The sequence below is a fragment of the Lithobates pipiens genome, unplaced genomic scaffold (genome assembly GCF_037356315.1).
Source record: "Lithobates pipiens isolate NorthernLeopardFrog02 unplaced genomic scaffold, aLitPip1_a1.2 Scaffold_27, whole genome shotgun sequence".
NCBI lineage: Eukaryota > Metazoa > Chordata > Amphibia > Anura > Ranidae > Lithobates > Lithobates pipiens.
Window position 1 is genome coordinate 6742892 of NW_027507788.1, and position 13073 is coordinate 6755964.

Here is a 13073-nt window from a genome sequence, read left to right on the forward strand (position 1 = left end):
TTTCACATTGGGATGTTTTTCATCGCCTAGAGGCGATTCTGTTCGCATTGTGCGCTATACAAGTATTTCATTCATTCAGGTGTTTATGCACTAAAAATAGCGCCTGTAAAGTGCCTGAAAAGCGCCTCTCAAGCCACCCCAGTGTGAAAGACAGAGTGCAGGACAGGGAAAAAAAGTCCTGCAAGCAGCATCTTTGGGGCGGTGGGGGAGCCTCCACCGCCCCTGCCCATTGAAATGAATGGGTGCCACTTTTAAACCACTGTCAAATCGATTTGAAAGCAGCACTAAGCGAGTGCTCTTAACGCCTTTTTAACCCCTTCTGGGGGGTTAAAAGCACCCAGCTAGTGGCGCCAAAGCACCACTATAACTGCGGTAAAGCTAACACTCCCCCCCCCCCACCCCAGTGTGAAAGTGGCCTTACTGATTGAATGGCACTAAAAGGTCTAAACTTATACTGTATATTCTATAACACATACAGTATATCAGGGGTGTCCAAACTTTTTTTCAAAGAGGGCCAGATTTGATGAAGTGAACATGCGCGAGGGCCGACCATTTTTCTTGACATTCTTTGAACCACATGTTCATTCGAGCACTAATACACTGCCCAACAAAAATTCTCTTGCCTTTGTGGGCTGGGTGTGCGTAAAGAGATGAGCACAGGCGTATTATTTGGATATAGCGTATTTATTGGCGTATAACACTCACCATCGCCAGGAATGCACTCACCATTGCCAGGAATGCACTCACCATTGCCAGGAATGGAACACCCATCACTGCCAGGAATGGAGCACCCACCATGGTCAGGAATGCACTCACCATCATCAGGAATGCACTCACCATTGCCAGGAATGCACTCACCGTTGCCAGGAATGCACTTACCATTGCCGGGAATGGAACACCCATCACTGCCAGGAATGGAGCATCCACCATTGTCAGGAATGCACTCACCATCGCCAGGAATGCACTCACCATTGCCGGGAATGGAACACCCATCACTGCCAGGAATGGAGCACCCAACATTGTCAGGAATGCACTCACCATTGCCGGGAATGGAACACCCATCACTGCCAGGAATGGAGCACCCACCATTGTCAGGAATGCACTCACCATTGCCGGGAATGGAACACCCATCACTGCCAGGAATGGAGCACCCACCATGGTCAGGAATGCACTCACCATTGCCAGGAATGCACTCACCATTGCCGGGAATGGAACACCCATCACTGCCAGGAATGGAGCACCCACCATTGTCAGGAATGCACTCACCATTGCCGGGAATGGAACACCCATCACTGCCAGGAATGGAGCACCCACCATTGTCAGGAATGCTCTCACCATTGCCAGGAATGCACTCACCATTGCCGGGAATGGAACACCCATCACTGCCAGGAATGGAGCACCCACCATGGTCAGGAATGCACTCACCATCACCAGGAATGCACTTACCATCGCCAGGAATGCACTCACCATTGCCAGGAATGCACTCACCATTGCCAGGAATGGAACACCCATCACTGCCAGGAATGGAGCACCCACCATGGTCAGGAATGCACTCACCATCATCAGGAATGCACTCACCATTGCCAGGAATGCACTCACCATTGCCAGGAATGCACTCACCATTGCCGGGAATGGAACACCCATCACTGCCAGGAATGGAGCACCCACCATGGTCAGGAATGCACTCACAATTGTCAGGAATGAAGCACCCATCACTGCCAGGAATGGAGCACCCACCATGGTCAGGAATGCAGCACTCACCATTGCCAGGAATGCACTCACCATTGCCAGAAACGCACTCACCATTGCCGGGAATGGAGCACCCATCACTGCCAGGAATGGAGCACCCACCATTGCCAGGAATGCAGCACTGACCATTGCCAGGAATGCACTCACCATTTTCCATCAGTGCAGCCTTGGAGGGGACAAGGAGAGGGGCAGGACGAGCGCCAAAGATATCCTACAGGAGAATCTCCTGTTTACACAGCGGCCTCTTTAACTGAAAGTCCCTCCTCCTTTGATGGACAGAACATTCATCCAATGGCAGCCCTGGAGACGGGACTTCCTCTTACAGAGGCTGCCATGTAAACAGGAAATACTCCTCCTGTGTGCACGGCGCTCGTCCCGCCCCCTCCCTCCGAGGCAGCCAGACTATATATCTTTTGTAGCCCCCGGCGCTGGGAGATCGTCGGGCGGCCACAAAAGATATATATGTTTAGATAACCAGGCGGGCCGTTCAAAAACTGGGTGCTGCGGGCCGCAATTGGGCCCGCGGCCCGGACTTTGGACATGCCTGCAGTATATCATATAAAGGACGCAAAGCTGACAATTCTGCAGCAGCTAAAGCATTCTTTTCGTTTTTCTTTCTATTGATGAACGAAAGCCTCCTCATAACCTCCGCAGAGGAAACATTTGCAACATTTTTGATACTTTATGTAATAATAGTATTTATAAACACCTTGGAAAAATAGAAGTGAAACATTGTATACAAAACAATCATAACATACAAAAATGTTTCCACCTCCGTCCTTGACTGTAAAGATGGCGTTCTTGGGGTCATCGTCAGCATTTTTCTTCCTCCAAACACCCTCTCCTCAAGAAGGCCCATCTGCAGTCATGCCAATGAACATCTAAATCAGTGAGTCTCAACCAGGGTTCCTCCAGAGGTTGTAGGGGTTCCTTCAGCATTGGGCAATTTCTGCCTCTCAGATAAGTTCCCACCGACACCATTGATCTTTTTAGCTACCTGTAAGGAGATAATTCTTCCCAATGACCACAAGTGTAAGGACCATTCTTCCCACTGACCACAAGTGTGAGGACCATTCTTCCCAATGACCACAAGTGTAAGGACCGTTCTTCCCACTGACCACAAGTGTGAGGACCATTCTTCCCACTGACCACAAGTGTGAGGACCATTCTTCCCACTGACCACAAGTGTGAAGACCATTCTTCCCACTGACCACAAGTGTGAGGACCATTCTTCCCACTGACCACAAGTGTGAAGACCATTCTTCCCACTGACCACAAGTGTAAGGACCATTCTTCCCACTGACCACAAGTGTGAGGACCATTCTTCCCACTGACCACAAGTGTGAGGACCATTCTTCCCAATGACCACAAGTGTAAGGACCGTTCTTCCCACTGACCACAATTGTGAGGACCATTCTTCCCACTGACCACAAGTGTAAGGACCGTTCTTCCCACTGACCACAAGTGTGAGGACCATTCTTCCCACTGACCACAAGTGTAAGGACCATTCTTCCCACTGACCACAAGTGTGAGGACCATTCTTCCCACTGACCACAAGTGTGAGGACCATTGTTCCCACTGACCACAAGTGTGAGGACCATTCTTCCCACTGACCACAAGTGTGAGGACCATTCTTCCCAATGACCACAAGTGTAAGGACCATTCTTCCCAATGACCACAAGTGTGAGGAGCATTCTTCCCACTGACCACAAGTGTGAGGACCATTCTTCCCACTGACCACAAGTGTAAGGACCATTCTTCCCAATGACCACAAGTGTGAGGACCATTCTTCCCACTGACCACAAGTGTGAGAACCGTTCTTCCCACTGACCACAAGTGTAAGGACCATTCTTCCCAATGACCACAAGTGTGAGGACCATTCTTCCCACTGACCACAAGTGTGAGGACCATTCTTCCCACTGACCACAAGTGTGAGGACCATTCTTCCCAATGACCACAAGTGTAAGGACCATTCTTCCCAATGACCACAAGTGTGAGGAGCATTCTTCCCAATGACCACAAGTGTGAGGACCATTCTTCCCAATGACCACAAGTGTAAGGATCATTCTTCCCAATGACCACAAGTGTAAGGATCATTCTTCCCAATGGCCACAAGTGTGAGGACCATTCTTCCCACTGACCACAAGTGTGAGGACCATTCTTCCCAATGACCACAAGTGTAAGGATCATTCTTCCCAATGACCACAAGTGTAAGGATCATTCTTCCCACTGACCACAAGTGTGAGGACCATTCTTCCCAATGACCACAAGTGTGAGGAGCATTCTTCCCAATGACCACAAGTGTGAGGACCATTCTTCCCAATGACCACAAGTGTAAGGACCATTCTTCCCAATGACCACAAGTGTGAGGAGCATTCTTCCCAATGACCACAAGTGTGAGGACCATTCTTCCCAATGACCATCACACTAATGTATCATGAGTTGTAGAGTACTAATTTTTAGCAGGGGGTTCCTCGAGACCGGAGAACTATTTCATGGGTTCCTCTGTGCTGAAAAGGTTGAGAAAGGCTGATCTAAATGATTCGGAGAAGGATCGGGAGAAAGTCCTGTGGTCAGAGGAGACCAAAATTGAGCTCTTTGACATCAACTCAACTTGACTCGCCGTGTTTGGAGGAAGAAAAATGCTGACTATGACCCCAAGAACACTGTTCCTACAGCCAAGCACGGAGGTGGAAACATGATGCTTTGGGGCTGTTTCTCTACTAAAGGTCCAGGCCAACTTTGCCGCATTGAGGGGCCAATGGACGGGGGCCATGTATTGTAAAGTCTTGGAGGAGAACCTTCTTCCCTCAGCCAGAACACTGAAGATGGGCCATGGATAGGTCTTCCAGCATGACAATGACCCGAAAACATACGGCCAAGGCAACAAAGGAGTGCCTCAAGATGAAGCACATTAAGGTCATGAGGTGGCCCAGCCAGTCTCCAGACCTTAATCCTATAGAAAATGTATGGAGGGAGGTGAAACTTTGAGTTGACAAGAGACGGCCAAGAAACCTTCAGGATTTAGAGAAGATCTGTATTAGAAGAGAGGACCAAAATCCCTCCTGAGATGTGTGCAAACCTGGTCACCACCTACAAGAAACGTCTGACCTCTGTTCTTGCCAGTAAGGGTTTCTCCACCGACTACCCTGTTTCCCCTAAAATAAGACCTAGCGTGAGTGTCGGTGATGGCTGCAATATAAGCCCTACCCCCCAAATTGATTAGTATGAATTAATACTGGTAGATATCTATGGTTATTGATTAGTATAAATGAATACCTGCAGATATTGATTGGTATTGATGAGTATAAATTAATACCTATAGATACTAATGGGTATTGATTAGCATAAATTAATAATTGTAGATATCTATGGCTATTGATTAGCATAAATGAATACCTGTAGATATTGATAAGTATAAATTAATGCCTATAGATACTAATGGGTATTGATTAGCATAAATTAATACCTGTAGATATCTATGGTTTTATCTCTGTCTAGACCCCGTACTTGACAGCACGTCCCGGGTACTGGGAAGGAATAGCACTCAATTAAAAAGGTTAATTCAAAATTTGAATAAAAACCAACTAGTTGATGCATGGAGGGCACAACACCCCAAAATAAGGGACTACACATTCTTCTCCCCAGTGCACGGGACGTACTCAAGGATTGATTATATTCTTGTGGAACACAGAGCCCTAGAGATGGTACTAGAAACAAGTATAGAAATAACAACACAGTCAGATCACGCGCCTTTAAAAATGAAAATGCAGATTCCCGGACAAAGTAAATGTTTCTCTAGGTGGCGACTAAATGACACGCTGATTCTTGATAAGGAGGGGGGGGAAGTAGTGAGTAAGGAATTAGAGAAGTACTTTCTGATGAATGAGACCGAAGGAATCTCTGGGCAGGCCCTGTGGGATGCCCATAAGGCGTATATTCGGGGGATTTTGATTGCACGAGGCGCGCAGAAAAAAAAAGAACGTATAGAGAGGGGCAATAAACTCAGAGAGGAAATCCTCAGAATAGAACAACAACATAAAATGGGGCTTACAGATAAAAAGCTATATCAAAAATTAACGTCCAGGAGAGAAGAACTACGTGGGTTAATGGAACAAGAAACTAAAAAATATTATAATCAACTTAATAAAGTGAGGTATCAAGAAGAAAACAAACCCATTAAATATCTAGCCAGGATGCTCCAAAAGAAAAAAGCTACGAACTACATAGAGAAAATTCAAACAGAAACCGGGGACATGGTATACTCTTCAAAAGAAATAGCCGAATCATTCAAAACATACTACGGGAAATTATATGCGGTAAAAAACAACTCGATAGATAAAGAAGGTAAACTAAAAGAAACTGATAAATATTTAAATAAGGCGAGACTCCCCAGGATCAGTGAAATCGATAAAGAATACTTAGAAAACCCCATAACGGAAGCAGAGATAAATAAGGCATTAGCGGAATCAGCCCCTGGGAAAAGCCCGGGACCAGACGGTCTGACAATTAGTTACTACAAGAGGTTTAAGAATATCCTAGTACCGAAACTCTGTAAGTATATGAACGGGATTGGGACAGAGTACGCCATGAGTAAAGAGGCGCTGTCTGCCTCAATAACGATCATATGGAAAGAAGGAAAAGACGAGACCAAGTGCGCAAGTTACAGACCAATATCACTCCTAAATGAAGATACTAAACTATTTGCTAAGGTGTTAGCAAATAGAATGAAAAAAGTAATGAATATACTAGTACATCCAGATCAGACTGGGTTTATCCCCGGGAGAGAGGGAAAGGACAATGGGGTAAGAACTTTATTGATTCTATCTCAAAGGAAGAAGACGGAACCCCCGGCGCTACTATTATCAACAGATGCCCAAAAGGCCTTTGATAGAGTCGATTGGGGATTTATGTTCCAGACAATGGATAAAATGGGCATAGGCCCAAGGATGGCCAAATGGATTAAAATGATGTATGATCACCCGACAGCGACTGTAAACATCAACGGGTTGCCCTCCTCTTCCTTTGAGATGGAAAATGGGACCAGACAGGGATGCCCACTGTCTCCTCTTCTTTTTGTGCTCTCGTTGGAACCCCTACTCGCGACAATCAGAAACAACCCGGAAATAAGCGGAATTAAGGCAGAGCAAGAGGAACATAAACTTGCAGCATATGCAGACGACGTGTTGTTTTATATAAGTAACCCAGTAGATTCTCTGCCCAAGATAACAAAGGCCCTGGATGAGTACGGGAAATTATCAAACTTCAAAATCAACCAAATAAAATCTGAAATCCTCAATATAAATGTAGGTGCAACGGAAGTACAACTAATCCAAGAACAAAGTAAATTTAAATGGACAAAAGATCTGAAATACCTGGGAGTAAAATTGGCAAACACTCTGGATAAGATATACCGCCTAAATTATATCCCTTTATTGAATGAAATAAAAACTGAACTCAGAAGAGCAAGTAATAGATCGATCTCGTGGATAGGTCGAATAAACGTGTATAAAATGTTTATTCTTCCAAAAATTGTATATAAATTCCAGATGTTGCCAGTTGAAATCCCACCCAGCTATTTCAAAAAATTAAAAGCAATAATGAGCAAATTTATATGGAATAATAAAAAACCTAGGATCTCCCATGGAGTATTAAAACAAGAAAAAGGGAGGGGAGGATTAGCGGTCCCTGACTTACAGTATTACTATCAGGCGGTAGTCTTATCAAGAATTGTGGAATGGGTAAAAGGGAAAAAAAAAGAGGAAAAAAGATGGGTTAATTTAGAATACACATACAGTAAAGCACAATTAAATAAGATAATATGGAATCCCCCAAAATACAGGGCACTAGATATAGACACAAATAAGTTAACACAGATTGCACTGAAGATATGGGATAAGGAGTATAAAAGATTAAATGGACACTATAATTCGCCACTGATAACTTTAAAAGACAACGAATATTTCCCACCGGGTAGAGGGGTGATAGGAGGGAACTGGATAAGACTAGAGGGGACACAAATAAAAGATATATTTAAAAAAGGGAAACTTCTTTCACATGAAGAGTTAGTGCACATGGGATTTATGAGAAGGGATAGGTGGCGATATCTCCAGCTGACCCGTTTCATAGAAAAACTACCCCAGCCGATTAGATCTGAAAAGGATTTGACAGGGGTGGAACAACTTTGCACGGCTGGCAATGCAAAGGGTATAATATCAAAGCTATATGGGCTATTGATGCGGACCAGCTGGAAAGATACGCCGCCATATATAAACAAATGGGAAAGGGAATTGGGATCACAAAAAGGTAAAGAAACAATAAATAAAATATTGAAAATGACACACCGCTCGGCAAGGGATAATAAAACAGCTGAGATGAACTACAAACTTATCTCCCGATGGTATAACACCCCGGATAAGGTATCTAAATTCCAGCTAGGCGGGACCGCCGAGTGCTGGCGGGGCTGTGGAAAAATAGGTACCATGACACACATTTGGTGGGAGTGTGCCAAAATTAAACTATATTGGGAAAAGATCCTTCAAATGATTAAGGAAATAACTCAAACAGCATTGAAACCAGACCCCTGGGTAGTTCTCTTTCATGGCTCGGAGGCAGGGGTTAAACAATACCAGGACACAATCATACCGCATCTATTAAACGCTGCGAAAAAACTGATTCCTAAAAAATGGCGAGAGGTAGAGTGCCCAACAACATGGGAGTGGGTAGACGCGGTAGAAGAAATATATAATATGGAAAGCCTGTGTCTGAGAGAAGAAGAGGATAGGGTAATATTTCTAAAAAAATTGAGAGGTTGGAAACAATTTAAGCGAGATTGGAGTTTCTCCGCACAATTAAGACCATAAAGACCAGGAAATCAGGAGCAGGGACACTACTGACAAGGGGAAAGGGGAGGGGGGGGGGGGTAGTATAACTTTAACATAATTGTTAGTGAAACACTGGGAGTAAGATATAAGAACAGTTTTAAGAAATATGAAATAAAAGTTGGATAAATGTTTTACATTTAATTATACAAGTAAGTAACAAGAAAATAGCCACAATGATGTGAAGATTCAATTCTAAGAGACAACAATGAACGTTAAGTTGATTTATAGTCTCAGGTAAAGATTCGCTGATGTGGCAAAAAAAAAAAAAAAAAAAAAAAGATATCTATGGTTATTGATTAGTATAAATGAATAACTATACATACTGATTTCTATTGATTAGTATAAATGAATACCTATAGATATCTATGGTTATTGATTAGAATACATGAATACCTGCAGATACTGATTGCTATTGATTAGTATAAATGAATACCTATAGATACTAATGGGTATTGATTAGTATTAATGAATACCTGTAGACACCAATGGGTATTGATTAGTATAAATGAATAACTGTAGATATTGATGGTTATTGATCAGTATAAATAAATACCTGTAGATACTGACAGTTATTGATGAGTATAACTGAATACCTGTAAATATGTATTGTTATTGATCAGTAGAAATGAATGCATGTAGATACTGAGGGTTATTAATTAGTATTCGTGAATACCTGCAGATACTGATTGCTATTGATTAGTATAAATGAATACCTGTGGATACTAATGGGTATTGATTAGTATAAATGATTGCCTAGAGATAGCGATGGTTATTGATCAGTATGAATAAATACTTATATATACTTATAAGTATAAATGTATAACTGTAGCTATGGATGGTTATTGATCAGTATAAATTAATACCTATAGGTACTGATGGCTATTGATCAGTATAAATAAATACTTTTACATATCGGTGGCTATTGATTAGTATAAATGAATACCTGTATATACCAATTGCTATTGATTAGTATAAATGAATACCTGCAGAGACTGATTACTATTGATTAGTATAAGCCCCCTGTAATGATCTGGGGTGATTATGCTCAAGTGGTGTATGCGTTTTCAGAAACACCGGTGAGTCCAGACGGTATTTTTAGGGGCGTGGCAGCCCAATTTTATGTAAACGAAAACAAACTTCACAGAAAGTCTTCCCTTGCAGGGGGTTCCACCATCATTGTATAACAGAAAACTTCCGCCTCCTGGCTCGCTCACTGTAACATAATCAAACTCCCTCCCGAAGCTTACTTGCTCAGCTGGTCATGGGCCACATCTGCCTCCTGCAGACATACACCCCCAGACTCCTAGAGAGCGCCTGTATCTCTCTTTCCTGGAGCCGCCCCCATCTGAAAGCCCTCCCGACTCCTACACCAGGCCACCTGCCTGTAGGGTGGAGCTGTTCCCAAGTGTGAGCCCTGAACGCTCTTCCTAAAAGGGAATATGAGCCCAGCCCACAGGTGTGCAATCATTGTGCCTGTCTTTGCAAAAAACCAGGCTGAAGGTGCTAATGCACTCCGTGACCTGGAGTCGCCTCTCCACACCCCGGTCACACCGGTGCGTCTCGTCATGCAATTTGATAGTTCCAAATCTCATGACAATTTGCACCCTGTCGCTGGCAACGGAACTGCTCATATTGTCGCAACTCATGTCACAGCAATGATAAAAAAAAAAGGTTCCTGCACTACTTTTTACCAATTTCATTGCGACTCGCATAGAATTCTGTTAAATGAAGTTGCAGGCTGCAATGAAATCGGCAGTGCAAATTGCACTGATGTGCGGCTTTGAAATCCTGCTGAAGCAGTGCGATTTCAAAGCAGCACCAGTGTGAATGGGGACTAAAAGAATACTTATAGATACCGATGGTTATTGATTAGTATTAATGAATACTTGTAGATACTGATAGTTATTGATTAGTATAAATAAATACCCTTAGATATTAATGAGTATTGATTAGTATACATGAATACTTTTAGATACTGATGGCTATTGATTAGTATAAAGAATACTTGTAGATACTGATGGTTATTGATTAGTATAAATAAATACCCTTAGATATTAAAGAGTATTGATTAGTATACATGAATACTTATAGATACTGATGGTTATTGATTAGTATAAATAATACTTGTAGGTACTGATGGCTATTGATCAGTATAAATGACTACCTGTAGGTATTGATGGTTATTGATTAGTATAAATTAATACCCGTAGATACTAATGAGTATTGATTAGTATATATAAATACCTGTAGATATGGATGGCTATTGATTAGTATAAAGAATACTTCTAGGTACTGATGGCTATTGATCAGTATAAATGACTACCTGTAGGTACTGATGGCTATTGATCAGTATAAATGACTACCTGTAGGTACTGATGGTTATTGATTAGTATAAATAAATACCCTTAGATATTAATGAGTATTGATTAGTATACATGAATACTTTTAGATACTGATGGCTATTGATTAGTATAAAGAATATTTCTAGGTACTGATGGCTATTGATCAGTATAAATGATTACCTGTAGGTACTGATGGTTATTGATTAGTATAAATAAATACCCTTAGATATTAATGAGTATTGATTAGTATACATGAATACTTTTAGATACTGATGGCTATTGATTAGTATAAAGAATACTTCTAGGTACTGATGGCTATTGATCAGTATAAATGACTACCTGTAGGTAATGATGGTTATTGATTAGTATAAATAAATACCCTTAGATATTAATGAGTATTGATTAGTATACATGAATACTTTTAGATACTGATGGCTATTGATTAGTATAAAGAATACTTGTAGGTACTGATGGCTATTGATCAGTATAAATTAATACTTGTAGATACTGATGGTTATTGATTAGTATAAATAAATACCCTTAGATATTAAAGAGTATTGATTAGTATACATGAATACTTATAGATACTGATGGTTATTGATTAGTATAAAGAATACTTGTAGGTACTGATGGCTATTGATCAGTATAAATGACTACCTGTAGTTACTGATGGTTATTGATTATTATAAATGAATACCCATAGATACTAATGAGTATTAATTAGTATACATGAATACCTGTAGATATGGATGGCTATTTATTAGTATAAAGAATACTTGTAGGTACTGATGGTTATTGATTAGTATAAATGAATACCTGTAGACATCAATGGCGATCTCCTCTCCCACCACACACACCTCATACATGGTGTCGGTGTTGGTCAGACGGATGGTCCTCCTCTCGGTCATGTTGTCCTCGGCGATGACACTCTGCATTGTGAAAACAATCGCCTTGTGTCAGTTTATAGGGTGAGGTCACCCCCGTAGGTTGGGGACGGAGGAGGGGAGGGCATTTATGTCATCAGCAGAGCAGGTCACACAGGCTGCATCCTCTTGGCGTGTGTCATGAGTGGATGATGAAGCCTCCTTACATCTCTTCTGCAGAAGTCGAGGATTTTCCTCTCTCCGGGGTGTAGCGAGGATGTGGCGCAATGCCAAATACAATAATTATTGTGGAGAGGGAGGGGAAGAAGGCGAGATCTCTTCAGTTCTGGCACAGAGTTGGCTCGGGTTGACACACTTCATATACCTTCCAGCCAGCGATGAGCGACACACTTAAAGAGGACCCATCATTAAGTTTACAGGTCTGCATGAATAAATTCCTAGCGTGTCATAATATACAATAACAGTATAATTTTTCAAGAAAAATTATTATAAATGATTATTTAATGATAATAATTTATCATTAAAAAGGTAATCCTTAAACTCCAGCCAGTGACTTTGCCTAGGCTGTGATGATGTCATCAGCAGGGCTGGGGCAAGGATTTTTGACACCTTAGTCGAAACCTCAATTTGCTGCCCCCCTTGGCTCCACCCCTGACCCCACCCCCTTTGCCTTGCCCATGTATACCCCACCTTTTTAATGAAGCGCCCATTAAATGCAACCCCATAAGAGCCCATCAAATACAGCCTCACCAGCCCCCATCAAATAAAGCCTCACCAGTGCTCATCAAATGCAGCCTCACCAGTGCTCATCAAATGCAGCCTCACCAGCGCCCATCAAATGCAGCCTCACCAGTGCTCATCAAACGCAGCCTCACCAGCGCCCATCAAATGCAGCCTCACCAGTGCCCATCAAATGCAGCCTCACCAGTGCCCATCAAATGCAGCCTCACCAGCGCCCATCAAATGCAGCCTCACCAGCGCCCATCAAATGCAGCCTCACCAGAGCCCATCAAATGCAGCCTCTTCAGTGCCTATCAAATTCAGCCTCACCAGCGCCCATCAAATGCAGCCTCACCAGTGCCCATTAAATGCATCCTCACCAGTGCCCATCAAATTCAGCCTCACCAGCGCCCATCAAATTCAGCCTCACCAGCGCCCATCAAATTCAGCCTCACCAGCGCCCATCAAATACAGCCTCACCAGCGCCCATTAAA

At 42.6% G+C, this 13073-nt stretch overlaps 1 protein-coding gene across 1 annotated transcript in view; it reads right to left on the minus strand.

Moving 5' to 3' along the window:
- Positions 1-12109, minus strand: part of LOC143933453 (protein-arginine deiminase type-1-like) — a 55162-nt gene extending 43053 nt beyond the window's left edge. The window contains exon 1 of the mRNA XM_077456358.1: positions 11792-12109. Within this exon, the coding sequence (XP_077312484.1) occupies positions 11792-11910 (119 nt within the window). The 5' untranslated portion in view covers positions 11911-12109. The remainder of the gene's footprint in view (positions 1-11791) is intronic.
- Between the last annotated feature and the right edge of the window lie 964 nt (positions 12110-13073).